General features: G+C 40.6%; 1 protein-coding gene across 1 annotated transcript in view; it reads right to left on the bottom strand.

Moving 5' to 3' along the window:
* slc19a1 (solute carrier family 19 member 1) overlaps positions 1–2,219 on the bottom strand; it is a 37,991-nt gene extending 35,772 nt beyond the window's left edge. The window contains exon 1 of the mRNA XM_068036013.1: positions 1,580–2,219. Within this exon, the coding sequence (XP_067892114.1) occupies positions 1,580–1,744 (165 nt within the window). The 5' untranslated portion in view covers positions 1,745–2,219. The remainder of the gene's footprint in view (positions 1–1,579) is intronic.
* Positions 2,220–14,805: the final 12,586 nt, after the last annotated feature.

Raw genomic sequence — 14,805 nt, 5'->3', positions numbered from 1 at the left:
CCCATGCTGTTATTTTGAAGAAAAGCAGGGGAGTTCTCCCCCGTATGCTGGCCAACATTTATCCCTCAACTAACATTACGAAAAGATTATCTGTTTATCACATTGCTGTTTGTGGGATCTTGCTGTGTGCAAATTGGCCGCTGTTTCCCTACATTACAACAGTGACTACACTTCAAAAGTACTTCATTGGCTGTAAAGCACTTTGGGACATCCCCGAGGTCGCCGGCAGAGATGTCAGAGTGGGAATGGTATAGAGAATTAAAGTCCAACTCAAGTGGGTTTCCCAAAGAATTCAAGCTGGTTGTATTTAGTAAAGCTCACAGATAAACGACAACTTCTATTTATATAGTGCCTAGAATGTAGTAAAACATCCCAAGGATCTTCACAAGAACGTTATCAAACAAAATGTGACAACAAGCAACCTAAGGAGATCTTAGTGCCGATGACCAAAAGGTTGGTCAAAGAGACAAGTTTTAAGGACCGTCTTAAAAAGGAGGAGAGGTAGGACAGACAGCATATCCTATGGTACTGACAGTTAATAACAATGGCAGAAAGGTGATCGATCCTCCATGTATTATACAAATGTACCAATAATTTCTCTGCTACACCACCCTGCCTGCAATTGAGACCTTTAGCAGTCAATCCAATTGAAACAGAATTTAAATAATAACCAGTGATTTAAAGGTATTGGTATAAATAGAATCCTGCATATGAAGCCCTTTGGCACATGACCTATTGTGGCTCGGCAGTAGCACTCTCACCCGAGTCAAACGGTTGTGAGTTCAAGTCGTGCACCAGAGACGTGAGTATCGAGGGAGGGCTGCACTGTCAGAGGTGCCAACTTTTTCGGATGAGACGTTAAACCGAGGCCCCGTCTGCTCTCTGGGGTGTACATAAAGATCCTAGAAAGTATAGGAGAGTACTCCCCAGTGTCTGGACCAATACTCCTTCATCAACCTACATCACTGAGACAGATGATCTGGTCATTATCACATTGCCGTTTGTGGGATCTTGCTGTGTGCAAATTGGCTGCCGCCAGTGACTACACTACAAAAGTAGCTCATTGGCTGTAAAGCACTTTGGGACGTCCTAAGGTTGCGATAGGCGCTGTATAAATGCAAGTCTTTCTTTTATTTAAAACCCATTCCTGAGCAGTTATTTCTCAAGCTTGAAAGAATAATTTAACATTCAGTACTTGCTGGGAGTGATAGGCACTCATCCCTATCAGAGAAACATTCCTCCAGGCTCACTCCAGACTCTTGGATTTTAACCTCATATTCTGTACCTCTTTAACCTCAGCCTGAACCGTGTTACCAGCATAAATCTGTCATTGGTGCCTCTCAACAACACCTTGCATTCATATAGCACCTTTAATGTTGTAACATGCCCCCAGACGTTTCACAGGAGAGTTATCAATCATAAATGGACAGCAAACCACCGAGCCACGTAAAGAGGGATTAGGACAGGGTGACCAAAATCTTTGAGAGAGTCACTTTGGGGTGTTTTTGAAAGTCACTTAATAAATATGCATTTGTTCTCTCAGCCCATTCCCCTTTATTTTTCAGCCATCTCTACTCACTTGCTCCCTGGTGAAGTTCTTGTCCGGTCCCAAGAGGTAAGGTGTGATGAAACTTTCTGCTGGCTTAATCTGAGCCATGAACCCATAAAAGCACAGGTACAAGACAGAGAACCTCCAGCACTCTCCAGGCTGTTGGAGGGGCTTCTCCGTGACCTCAGGGTCCATGCTGCTCAACTATCTCCCTCTCTCTGTCCTGCAGACCCCCTCCGCCTTGCTCCTCGGACCCCTCTCGGGTTCTCTCCCTCTCTCGATGCGGTCAAACAGCTAGCACTGGCACAGCCTCACCGCCCTTCCAAGCGACGGTACGCAAATCCCACGACTCCTGGACCCGCTGGAAGATCTGTCCCGTCTGGGCGAGGACAGTGCTCGCACTCAACCCAAGTGCCCCTGAAGTTGAAGTGGCTTGGTGAGGACTGGGTTTCCTTGCTGCTACTGATGGTCCCTAGAGCTGTTGTAGAACACAATTGCCATGAATGAAATGACACCAACTCCTCTGTTCCTTGCTGAGAATTGGAAACTTCTGCAAAGCTCTCGGAGAGTGGAGGTTGATATAAGCGGGGACTGACCCACCTCCAAATCTGGGTCCTCTTCTGTAAACATTGACTGTCCTGCAGCCAAACTTTTTACAGCAAATACCCACAAGCCTCTTCTTTTATTTTCAACAATGCAGCCTGGGACTTGGAGTACGACAGACACTGTGCCCTCATTCAAAGCAGCTACAACTGCACGACAAATACCAGAGAGCACAGCAAACACCAAGGAAGCTGACAGCCAGCATGTTCACACCCCCTTCTAAATGTTACATTGCCATCACCTGGAGTGTGAGGGTACTTTAACATTACCACTTTAACTCAAGCCTGTCTGACTGTCCAGGTTTCGAGTTTGTTTTGTGCTTTGCAACCAGACTTTTAATTTTTCTTTTCAGCTTGGCGAAGGTTTGGAATTAACAATGAATTTACATTCAGAGTGCGACAGCCAGTCACAGTCCCTGACACAAATTCAGCAGCTGGTTTCCTGCCTCAGATGAGCTACACTGCGGAGAGTTGATTCTGACAGGCAACAGCACCGCAGTACGATAGAATTAGCATTCACTCCGTGTGATCCATACTGTTAAACACCGCATAATACAGTCTAGAGTGAGTTACATACTGTTAAACACAGCATAATACAGTCTAGAGTGAGTTACATACTGTTAAACACAGCATAATACAGTCTAGAGGAAGTTACATACTGTTAAACACTTCATTGCACAGTCTGGAGTGAGTTACATACTGTTAAACACTTCATTGCACAGTCGAGAGTGAGTTACATACTGTTAAACACTGCATAGCACAGTCTAGAGGAAGTTACATACTGTTAAACACTTCATTGCACAGTCTGCAGTGAGTTACATACTGTTAAACACTGCATAGCACAGTCTAGAGTGAGTTACATACTATTAAACACTGCATAGCACAGTCTAGAGGAAGTTACATACTGTTAAACACTGCATAGCACAGTCTAGAGGAAGTTACATACTGTTAAACACTGCATCGCACAGTCTGGAGTGAGTTACATACTGTTAAACACTGCATAGCACAGTCTAGAGTGAGTTACATACTGTTAAACACTGCATAGCACAGTCTAGAGGAAGTTACATCCTGTTAAACACTGCATAGCACAGTCTAGAGGAAGTTACATACTGTTAAACACTGCATAGCACAGTCTAGAGTAAGTTACATACTGTTCAACACTGCATAGCACAGTCTCGAGGAAGTTACATACTGTTAAACACTGCATAGCACAGTCTGGAGTGAGTTACATACTGTTAAACACTGCATAGCACAGTCCAGAGGAAGTTACATACTGTTAAACAGTGCAGAGCACAGTCTAGAGGAAGTTACATACTGTTCAACACTGCATAGCACAGTCGAGAGTGAGTTATATACTGTTAAACACTGCATAGCACAGTTGAGAGTGAGTTACATACTGTTAAACACTGCATAGCACAGTCTAGAGTAAGTTACATACTGTTAAACACTGCATCGCACAGTTGAGAGTGAGTTACATACTGTTAAACACTGCATAGCACAGTCTAGAGTAAGTTACATACTGTTAAACACTGCATCGCACAGTTGAGAGTGAGTTACATACTGTTAAACACTGCATAGCACAGTCTAGAGTAAGTTACATACTGTTAAACACTGCACAGCACAGTCTAGAGTAAGTTACATACTGTTAAACACAGCATAGCACAGTCTAGAGGAAGTTACATACTGTTAAACACAGCATAGCACAGTCGAGAGTGAGTTACATACTGTTAAACACTGCATAGCACAGTCCAGAGGAAGTTACATACTGTTAAACACAGCATAGCACAGTCGAGAGTGAGTTACATACTGTTAAACACTGCATAGCACAGTCCAGAGGAAGTTACATACTGTTAAACACAGCATAGCACAGTCGAGAGTGAGTTACATACTGTTAAACACTGCATAGCACAGTCTAGAGGAAGTTAAATACTGTTAAACACTGCATAGCACAGTCTAGAGGAAGTTAAATACTGTTAAACACTGCATAGCACAGTCTAGAGGAAGTTACATACTGTTAAACACTGCATAGCACAGTTGAGAGTGATTTACATACTGTTAAACACTTTATAGCACAGTCTAGAGGAAGTTACATACTGTTAAACACTGCATAGCACAGTCTAGAGGAAGTTAAATACTGTTAAACACTGCATAGCACAGTCTAGAGGAAGTTACATACTGTTAAACACTGCATAGCACAGTCTAGAGGAAGTTAAATACTGTTAAACACAGCATCGCACAGTTGAGAGTGAGTTACATACTGTTAAACACTGCATAGCACATTCTAGAGGAAGTTAAATAGTGTTAAACACTGCATAGCACAGTCTAGAGGAAGTTACATACTGTTAAACACTGCATAGCACATTCTAGAGGAAGTTAAATAGTGTTAAACACTGCATAGCACAGTCCAGAGTGAGTTACATACTGTTAAACACTGCATAGCACATTCTAGAGGAAGTTAAATAGTGTTAAACACTGCATAGCACAGTCTAGAGGAAGTTACATACTGTTAAACACAGCATCGCACAGTCGAGAGTGAGTTACATACTGTTAAACACTGCATAGCACAGTCCAGAGGAAGTTACATACTGTTAAACACAGCATAGCACAGTCGAGAGTGAGTTACATACTGTTAAACACTGCATAGCACAGTCCAGAGGAAGTTACATACTGTTAAACACAGCATAGCACAGTCGAGAGTGAGTTACATACTGTTAAACACTGCATAGCACAGTCCAGAGGAAGTTACATACTGTTAAACACTGCATATCACAGTCTGGAGTGAGTTACATACTGTTAAACACTGCATAGCACAGTCTAGAGGAAGTTACATACTGTTAAACACAGCATAGCACAGTCGAGAGTGAGTTACATACTGTTAAACACTGCATAGCACAGTCCAGAGGAAGTTACATACTGTTAAACACTGCATAGCACAGTTGAGAGTGAGTTACATACTGTTAAACACTGCATAGTACAGTTGAGAGTGAGTTACATACTGTTAAACACTGCATAGCACAGTCTAGAGGAAGTTAAATACTGTTAAACACTGCATAGCACAGTCTAGAGGAAGTTAAATACTGTTAAACACTGCATAGCACAGTCTAGAGGAAGTTACATACTGTTAAACACTGCATAGCACAGTTGAGAGTGATTTACATACTGTTAAACACTTTATAGCACAGTCTAGAGGAAGTTACATACTGTTAAACACTGCATAGCACAGTCTAGAGGAAGTTAAATACTGTTAAACACTGCATAGCACAGTCTAGAGGAAGTTAAATACTGTTAAACACTGCATAGCACAGTCTAGAGGAAGTTACATACTGTTAAACACTGCATAGCACAGTCTAGAGGAAGTTAAATACTGTTAAACACAGCATCGCACAGTTGAGAGTGAGTTACATACTGTTAAACACTGCATAGCACATTCTAGAGGAAGTTAAATAGTGTTAAACACTGCATAGCACAGTCTAGAGGAAGTTACATACTGTTAAACACTGCATAGCACATTCTAGAGGAAGTTAAATAGTGTTAAACACTGCATAGCACAGTCCAGAGTGAGTTACATACTGTTAAACACTGCATAGCACATTCTAGAGGAAGTTAAATAGTGTTAAACACTGCATAGCACAGTCTAGAGGAAGTTACATACTGTTAAACACTGCATAGCACATTCTAGAGGAAGTTAAATACTGTTAAACACTGCATAGCACAGTCTAGAGGAAGTTAAATACTGTTAAACACAGCATCGCACAGTTGAGAGTGAGTTACATACTGTTAAACACTGCATAGTACAGTTGAGAGTGAGTTACATACTGTTAAACACTGCATAGCACATTCTAGAGGAAGTTAAATAGTGTTAAACACTGCATAGCACAGTCTAGAGGAAGTTACATACTGTTAAACACTGCATAGCACAGTCTAGAGGAAGTTACATACTGTTAAACACTGCATAGCACAGTCTAGAGGAAGTTACATACTGTTAAACACTGCATAGCACAGTCTAGAGGAAGTTACATACTGTTAAACACTGCATAGCACAGTCTAGAGGAAGTTACATACTGTTAAACACTGCATAGCACAGTCTAGAGGAAGTTACATACGGTTAAACACTGCATAGCACAGTCTATAGGAGGTTACATACTGTTAAACACTGCATAGCACAGTCCAGAGTGAGTTACATACTGTTAAACACTGCATAGCACAGTCCAGAGTGAGTTACATACTGTTAAACACTGCATAGCACAGGCCAGAGTGAGTTACATACTGTTAAACACTGCATAGCACAGTCCAGAGTGAGTTACATACTGTTAAACACTGCATAGCACAGTCCAGAGTGAGTTACATACTGTTAAACACTGCATAGCACATTCTAGAGGAAGTTAAATAGTGTTAAACACTGCATAGCACAGTCTAGAGGAAGTTACATACTGTTAAACACTGCATAGCACAGTCTAGAGGAAGTTACATACTGTTAAACACTGCATAGCACAGTCTATAGGAGGTTACATACTGTTAAACACTGCATAGCACAGTCCAGAGTGAGTTACATACTGTTAAACACTGCATAGCACAGTCCAGAGTGAGTTACATACTGTTAAACACTGCATAGCACAGTCCAGAGTGAGTTACATACTGTTAAACACTGCATAGCACAGGCCAGAGTGAGTTACATACTGTTAAACACTGCATAGCACAGTCCAGAGTGAGTTACATACTGTTAAACACTGCATAGCACAGTCCAGAGTGAGTTACATACTGTTAAACACTGCATAGCACATTCTAGAGGAAGTTAAATAGTGTTAAACACTGCATAGCACAGTCTAGAGGAAGTTACATACTGTTAAACACTGCATAGCACAGTCTAGAGGAAGTTACATACTGTTAAACACTGCATAGCACAGTCTATAGGAGGTTACATACTGTTAAACACTGCATAGCACAGTCCAGAGTGAGTTACATGCTGCTAAACACTGCATAGCACAGTCTGGAGGAAGTTACATACGGTTAAACAGTGCATAGCACAGTCTAGAGGAAGTTACATACTGTTAAACACTGCATCGCACAGTTGAGAGTGAGTTACATACTGTTCAACACTGCACAGCACAGTCTAGAATAAGTTACATACTGTTAAACACTGCATCGCACTGTTGAGAGTGAGTTACATACTGTTAAACACTGCATAGCACAGTTGACAGTGAGTTACATACTGTTAAACACTGCATAGCACAGTCTAGAGGAAGTTACATCCTGTTAAACACTGCATAGCACAGTCTAGAGGAAGTTACATACTGTTAAACACTGCATAGCACAGTTGACAGTGAGTTACATACTGTTAAACACTGCATAGCACAGTCTAGAGGAAGTTACATCCTGTTAAACACTGCAGAGCACAGTCTAGAGTGAGTTACATACTGTTAAACACTTCATAGCACAGTCTGGAGTGAGTTACATACTGTTAAACTTTGCATAGCACAGTCTAGAGGAAGTTACATACTGTTAAACACTGCATAGCACAGTCTAGAGGAAGTTACATCCTGTTAAACACTGCATAGCACAGTCTAGAGTGAGTTACATACTGTTCAACACTGCATAGCACAGTCTAGAGTAAGTTACATACTGTTAAACACTGCATAGCACAGTCTAGAGTGAGTTACATACTGTTAAACACTGCATAGCACAGTCTAGAGGAAGTTACATCCTGTTAAACACTGCATAGCACAGTCTAGAGTAAGTTACATACTGTTCAACACTGCATAGCACAGTCTAGAGGAAGTTACATACTGTTAAACACTGCATAGCACAGTCTAGAGTGAGTTACATACTGTTAAACACTGCATAGCACAGTCTAGAGGAAGTTACATCCTGTTAAACACTGCATAGCACAGTCTAGAGGAAGTTACATACTGTTAAACACTGCATAGCACAGTCTAGAGTGAGTTACATACTGTTAAACACTGCATAGCACAGTCTAGAGGAAGTTACATCCTGTTAAACACTGCATCGCACAGTTGAGAGTGAGTTACATACTGTTAAACACTGCATAGCACAGTCTAGAGTAAGTTACATACTGTTAAACACTGCATCGCACAGTTGAGAGTGAGTTACATACTGTTAAACACTGCATAGCACAGTCTAGAGTGAGTTACATACTGTTAAACACTGCACAGCACAGTCTAGAGTAAGTTACATACTGTTAAACACAGCATAGCACAGTCTAGAGGAAGTTAAATAGTGTTAAACACTGCATAGCACAGTCTAGAGGAAGTTACATACTGTTAAACACTGCATAGCACAGTCTAGAGGAAGTTACATACTGTTAAACACTGCATAGCACAGTCCAGAGTGAGTTACATACTGTTAAACACTGCATAGCACAGTCCAGAGTGAGTTACATACTGTTAAACACTGCATAGCACAGTCCAGAGTGAGTTACATACTGTTAAACACTGCATAGCACAGGCCAGAGTGAGTTACATACTGTTAAACACTGCATAGCACAGTCCAGAGTGAGTTACATACTGTTAAACACTGCATAGCACAGTCCAGAGTGAGTTACATACTGTTAAACACTGCATAGCACATTCTAGAGGAAGTTAAATAGTGTTAAACACTGCATAGCACAGTCTAGAGGAAGTTACATACTGTTAAACACTGCATAGCACAGTCTAGAGGAAGTTACATACTGTTAAACACTGCATAGCACAGTCTATAGGAGGTTACATACTGTTAAACACTGCATAGCACAGTCCAGAGTGAGTTACATGCTGCTAAACACTGCATAGCACAGTCTGGAGGAAGTTACATACGGTTAAACAGTGCATAGCACAGTCTAGAGGAAGTTACATACTGTTAAACACTGCATCGCACAGTTGAGAGTGAGTTACATACTGTTCAACACTGCACAGCACAGTCTAGAATAAGTTACATACTGTTAAACACTGCATCGCACTGTTGAGAGTGAGTTACATACTGTTAAACACTGCATAGCACAGTTGACAGTGAGTTACATACTGTTAAACACTGCATAGCACAGTCTAGAGGAAGTTACATCCTGTTAAACACTGCATAGCACAGTCTAGAGGAAGTTACATACTGTTAAACACTGCATAGCACAGTTGACAGTGAGTTACATACTGTTAAACACTGCATAGCACAGTCTAGAGGAAGTTACATCCTGTTAAACACTGCAGAGCACAGTCTAGAGTGAGTTACATACTGTTAAACACTTCATAGCACAGTCTGGAGTGAGTTACATACTGTTAAACTTTGCATAGCACAGTCTAGAGGAAGTTACATACTGTTAAACACTGCATAGCACAGTCTAGAGGAAGTTACATCCTGTTAAACACTGCATAGCACAGTCTAGAGTGAGTTACATACTGTTCAACACTGCATAGCACAGTCTAGAGTAAGTTACATACTGTTAAACACTGCATAGCACAGTCTAGAGTGAGTTACATACTGTTAAACACTGCATAGCACAGTCTAGAGGAAGTTACATCCTGTTAAACACTGCATAGCACAGTCTAGAGTAAGTTACATACTGTTCAACACTGCATAGCACAGTCTAGAGGAAGTTACATACTGTTAAACACTGCATAGCACAGTCTAGAGTGAGTTACATACTGTTAAACACTGCATAGCACAGTCTAGAGGAAGTTACATCCTGTTAAACACTGCATAGCACAGTCTAGAGGAAGTTACATACTGTTAAACACTGCATAGCACAGTCTAGAGTGAGTTACATACTGTTAAACACTGCATAGCACAGTCTAGAGGAAGTTACATCCTGTTAAACACTGCATCGCACAGTTGAGAGTGAGTTACATACTGTTAAACACTGCATAGCACAGTCTAGAGTGAGTTACATACTGTTAAACACTGCACAGCACAGTCTAGAGTAAGTTACATACTGTTAAACACAGCATAGCACAGTCTAGAGGAAGTTAAATAGTGTTAAACACTGCATAGCACAGTCTAGAGGAAGTTACATACTGTTAAACACTGCATAGCACAGTCTAGAGGAAGTTACATACTGTTAAACACTGCATAGCACAGTCTATAGGAGGTTACATACTGTTAAACACTGCATAGCACAGTCCAGAGTGAGTTACATACTGTTAAACACTGCATAGCACAGTCCAGAGTGAGTTACATACTGTTAAACACTGCATAGCACAGTCCAGAGTGAGTTACATACTGTTAAACACTGCATAGCACAGGCCAGAGTGAGTTACATACTGTTAAACACTGCATAGCACAGTCCAGAGTGAGTTACATACTGTTAAACACTGCATAGCACAGTCCAGAGTGAGTTACATACTGTTAAACACTGCATAGCACATTCTAGAGGAAGTTAAATAGTGTTAAACACTGCATAGCACAGTCTAGAGGAAGTTACATACTGTTAAACACTGCATAGCACAGTCTAGAGGAAGTTACATACTGTTAAACACTGCATAGCACAGTCTATAGGAGGTTACATACTGTTAAACACTGCATAGCACAGTCCAGAGTGAGTTACATGCTGTTAAACACTGCATAGCACAGTCTGGAGGAAGTTACATACGGTTAAACAGTGCATAGCACAGTCTAGAGGAAGTTACATACTGTTAAACACTGCATCGCACAGTTGAGAGTGAGTTACATACTGTTCAACACTGCACAGCACAGTCTAGAATAAGTTACATACTGTTAAACACTGCATCGCACTGTTGAGAGTGAGTTACATACTGTTAAACACTGCATAGCACAGTTGACAGTGAGTTACATACTGTTAAACACTGCATAGCACAGTCTAGAGGAAGTTACATCCTGTTAAACACTGCATAGCACAGTCTAGAGGAAGTTACATACTGTTAAACACTGCATAGCACAGTTGACAGTGAGTTACATACTGTTAAACACTGCATAGCACAGTCTAGAGGAAGTTACATCCTGTTAAACACTGCAGAGCACAGTCTAGAGTGAGTTACATACTGTTAAACACTTCATAGCACAGTCTGGAGTGAGTTACATACTGTTAAACTTTGCATAGCACAGTCTAGAGGAAGTTACATACTGTTAAACACTGCATAGCACAGTCTAGAGGAAGTTACATCCTGTTAAACACTGCATAGCACAGTCTAGAGTGAGTTACATACTGTTCAACACTGCATAGCACAGTCTAGAGTAAGTTACATACTGTTAAACACTGCATAGCACAGTCTAGAGTGAGTTACATACTGTTAAACACTGCATAGCACAGTCTAGAGGAAGTTACATCCTGTTAAACACTGCATAGCACAGTCTAGAGTAAGTTACATACTGTTCAACACTGCATAGCACAGTCTAGAGGAAGTTACATACTGTTAAACACTGCATAGCACAGTCTAGAGTGAGTTACATACTGTTAAACACTGCATAGCACAGTCTAGAGGAAGTTACATCCTGTTAAACACTGCATAGCACAGTCTAGAGGAAGTTACATACTGTTAAACACTGCATAGCACAGTCTAGAGTGAGTTACATACTGTTAAACACTGCATAGCACAGTCTAGAGGAAGTTACATCCTGTTAAACACTGCATCGCACAGTTGAGAGTGAGTTACATACTGTTAAACACTGCATAGCACAGTCTAGAGTAAGTTACATACTGTTAAACACTGCATCGCACAGTTGAGAGTGAGTTACATACTGTTAAACACTGCATAGCACAGTCTAGAGTGAGTTACATACTGTTAAACACTGCACAGCACAGTCTAGAGTAAGTTACATACTGTTAAACACAGCATAGCACAGTCTAGAGGAAGTTACATACTGTTAAACACAGCATAGCACAGTCGAGAGTGAGTTACATACTGTTAAACACTGCATAGCACAGTCCAGAGGAAGTTACATACTGTTAAACACAGCATAGCACAGTCGAGAGTGAGTTACATACTGTTAAACACTGCATAGCACAGTCCAGAGGAAGTTACATACTGTTAAACACAGCATAGCACAGTCGAGAGTGAGTTACATACTGTTAAACACTGCATAGCACAGTCCAGAGGAAGTTACATACTGTTAAACACTGCATATCACAGTCTGGAGTGAGTTACATACTGTTAAACACTGCATAGCACAGTCTAGAGGAAGTTACATACTGTTAAACACAGCATAGCACAGTCGAGAGTGAGTTACATACTGTTAAACACTGCATAGCACAGTCCAGAGGAAGTTACATACTGTTAAACACTGCATAGCACAGTTGAGAGTGAGTTACATACTGTTAAACACTGCATAGTACAGTTGAGAGTGAGTTACATACTGTTAAACACTGCATAGCACAGTCTAGAGGAAGTTAAATACTGTTAAACACTGCATAGCACAGTCTAGAGGAAGTTAAATACTGTTAAACACTGCATAGCACAGTCTAGAGGAAGTTACATACTGTTAAACACTGCATAGCACAGTTGAGAGTGATTTACATACTGTTAAACACTTTATAGCACAGTCTAGAGGAAGTTACATACTGTTAAACACTGCATAGCACAGTCTAGAGGAAGTTAAATACTGTTAAACACTGCATAGCACAGTCTAGAGGAAGTTAAATACTGTTAAACACTGCATAGCACAGTCTAGAGGAAGTTACATACTGTTAAACACTGCATAGCACAGTCTAGAGGAAGTTAAATACTGTTAAACACAGCATCGCACAGTTGAGAGTGAGTTACATACTGTTAAACACTGCATAGCACATTCTAGAGGAAGTTAAATAGTGTTAAACACTGCATAGCACAGTCTAGAGGAAGTTACATACTGTTAAACACTGCATAGCACATTCTAGAGGAAGTTAAATAGTGTTAAACACTGCATAGCACAGTCCAGAGTGAGTTACATACTGTTAAACACTGCATAGCACATTCTAGAGGAAGTTAAATAGTGTTAAACACTGCATAGCACAGTCTAGAGGAAGTTACATACTGTTAAACACAGCATCGCACAGTTGAGAGTGAGTTACATACTGTTAAACACTGCATAGCACATTCTAGAGGAAGTTAAATAGTGTTAAACACTGCATAGCACAGTCTAGAGGAAGTTACATACTGTTAAACACTGCATAGCACATTCTAGAGGAAGTTAAATACTGTTAAACACTGCATAGCACAGTCTAGAGGAAGTTAAATACTGTTAAACACAGCATCGCACAGTTGAGAGTGAGTTACATACTGTTAAACACTGCATAGTACAGTTGAGAGTGAGTTACATACTGTTAAACACTGCATAGCACATTCTAGAGGAAGTTAAATAGTGTTAAACACTGCATAGCACAGTCTAGAGGAAGTTACATACTGTTAAACACTGCATAGCACAGTCTAGAGGAAGTTACATACTGTTAAACACTGCATAGCACAGTCTAGAGGAAGTTACATACTGTTAAACACTGCATAGCACAGTCTAGAGGAAGTTACATACTGTTAAACACTGCATAGCACAGTCTAGAGGAAGTTACATACGGTTAAACACTGCATAGCACAGTCTATAGGAGGTTACATACTGTTAAACACTGCATAGCACAGTCCAGAGTGAGTTACATACTGTTAAACACTGCATAGCACAGTCCAGAGTGAGTTACATACTGTTAAACACTGCATAGCACAGGCCAGAGTGAGTTACATACTGTTAAACACTGCATAGCACAGTCCAGAGTGAGTTACATACTGTTAAACACTGCATAGCACAGTCCAGAGTGAGTTACATACTGTTAAACACTGCATAGCACAGTCCAGAGTGAGTTACATACTGTTAAACACTGCATAGCACAGTCCAGAGTGAGTTACATACTGTTAAACACTGCATAGCACAGGCCAGAGTGAGTTACATACTGTTAAACACTGCATAGCACAGTCCAGAGTGAGTTACATACTGTTAAACACTGCATAGCACAGTCCAGAGTGAGTTACATACTGTTAAACACTGCATAGCACAATCTAGAGGAAGTTAAATAGTGTTAAACACTGCATAGCACAGTCTAGAGGAAGTTACATACTGTTAAACACTGCATAGCACAGTCTAGAGGAAGTTACATACTGTTAAACACTGCATAGCACAGTCTATAGGAGGTTACATACTGTTAAACACTGCATAGCACAGTCCAGAGTGAGTTACATGCTGTTAAACACTGCATAGCACAGTCTGGAGGAAGTTACATACGGTTAAACAGTGCATAGCACAGTCTAGAGGAAGTTACATACTGTTAAACACTGCATCGCACAGTTGAGAGTGAGTTACATACTGTTCAACACTGCACAGCACAGTCTAGAATAAGTTACATACTGTTAAACACTGCATCGCACTGTTGAGAGTGAGTTACATACTGTTAAACACTGCATAGCACAGTTGACAGTGAGTTACATACTGTTAAACACTGCATAGCACAGTCTAGAGGAAGTTACATCCTGTTAAACACTGCATAGCACAGTCTAGAGGAAGTTACATACTGTTAAACACTGCATAGCACAGTTGACAGTGAGTTACATACTGTTAAACACTGCATAGCACAGTCTAGAGGAAGTTACATCCTGTTAAACACTGCAGAGCACAGTCTAGAGTGAGTTACATACTGTTAAACACTTCATAGCACAGTCTGGAGTGAGTTACATACTGTTAAACTTTGCATAGCACAGT

The sequence above is a fragment of the Heterodontus francisci genome, chromosome 7, assembly GCF_036365525.1.
Source record: "Heterodontus francisci isolate sHetFra1 chromosome 7, sHetFra1.hap1, whole genome shotgun sequence".
Taxonomy (NCBI): Eukaryota; Metazoa; Chordata; class Chondrichthyes; order Heterodontiformes; family Heterodontidae; genus Heterodontus; species Heterodontus francisci.
The sequence above is the reverse complement of the archived record's forward strand: the minus strand, read 5'-3'. Positions and strand labels throughout refer to the sequence as shown.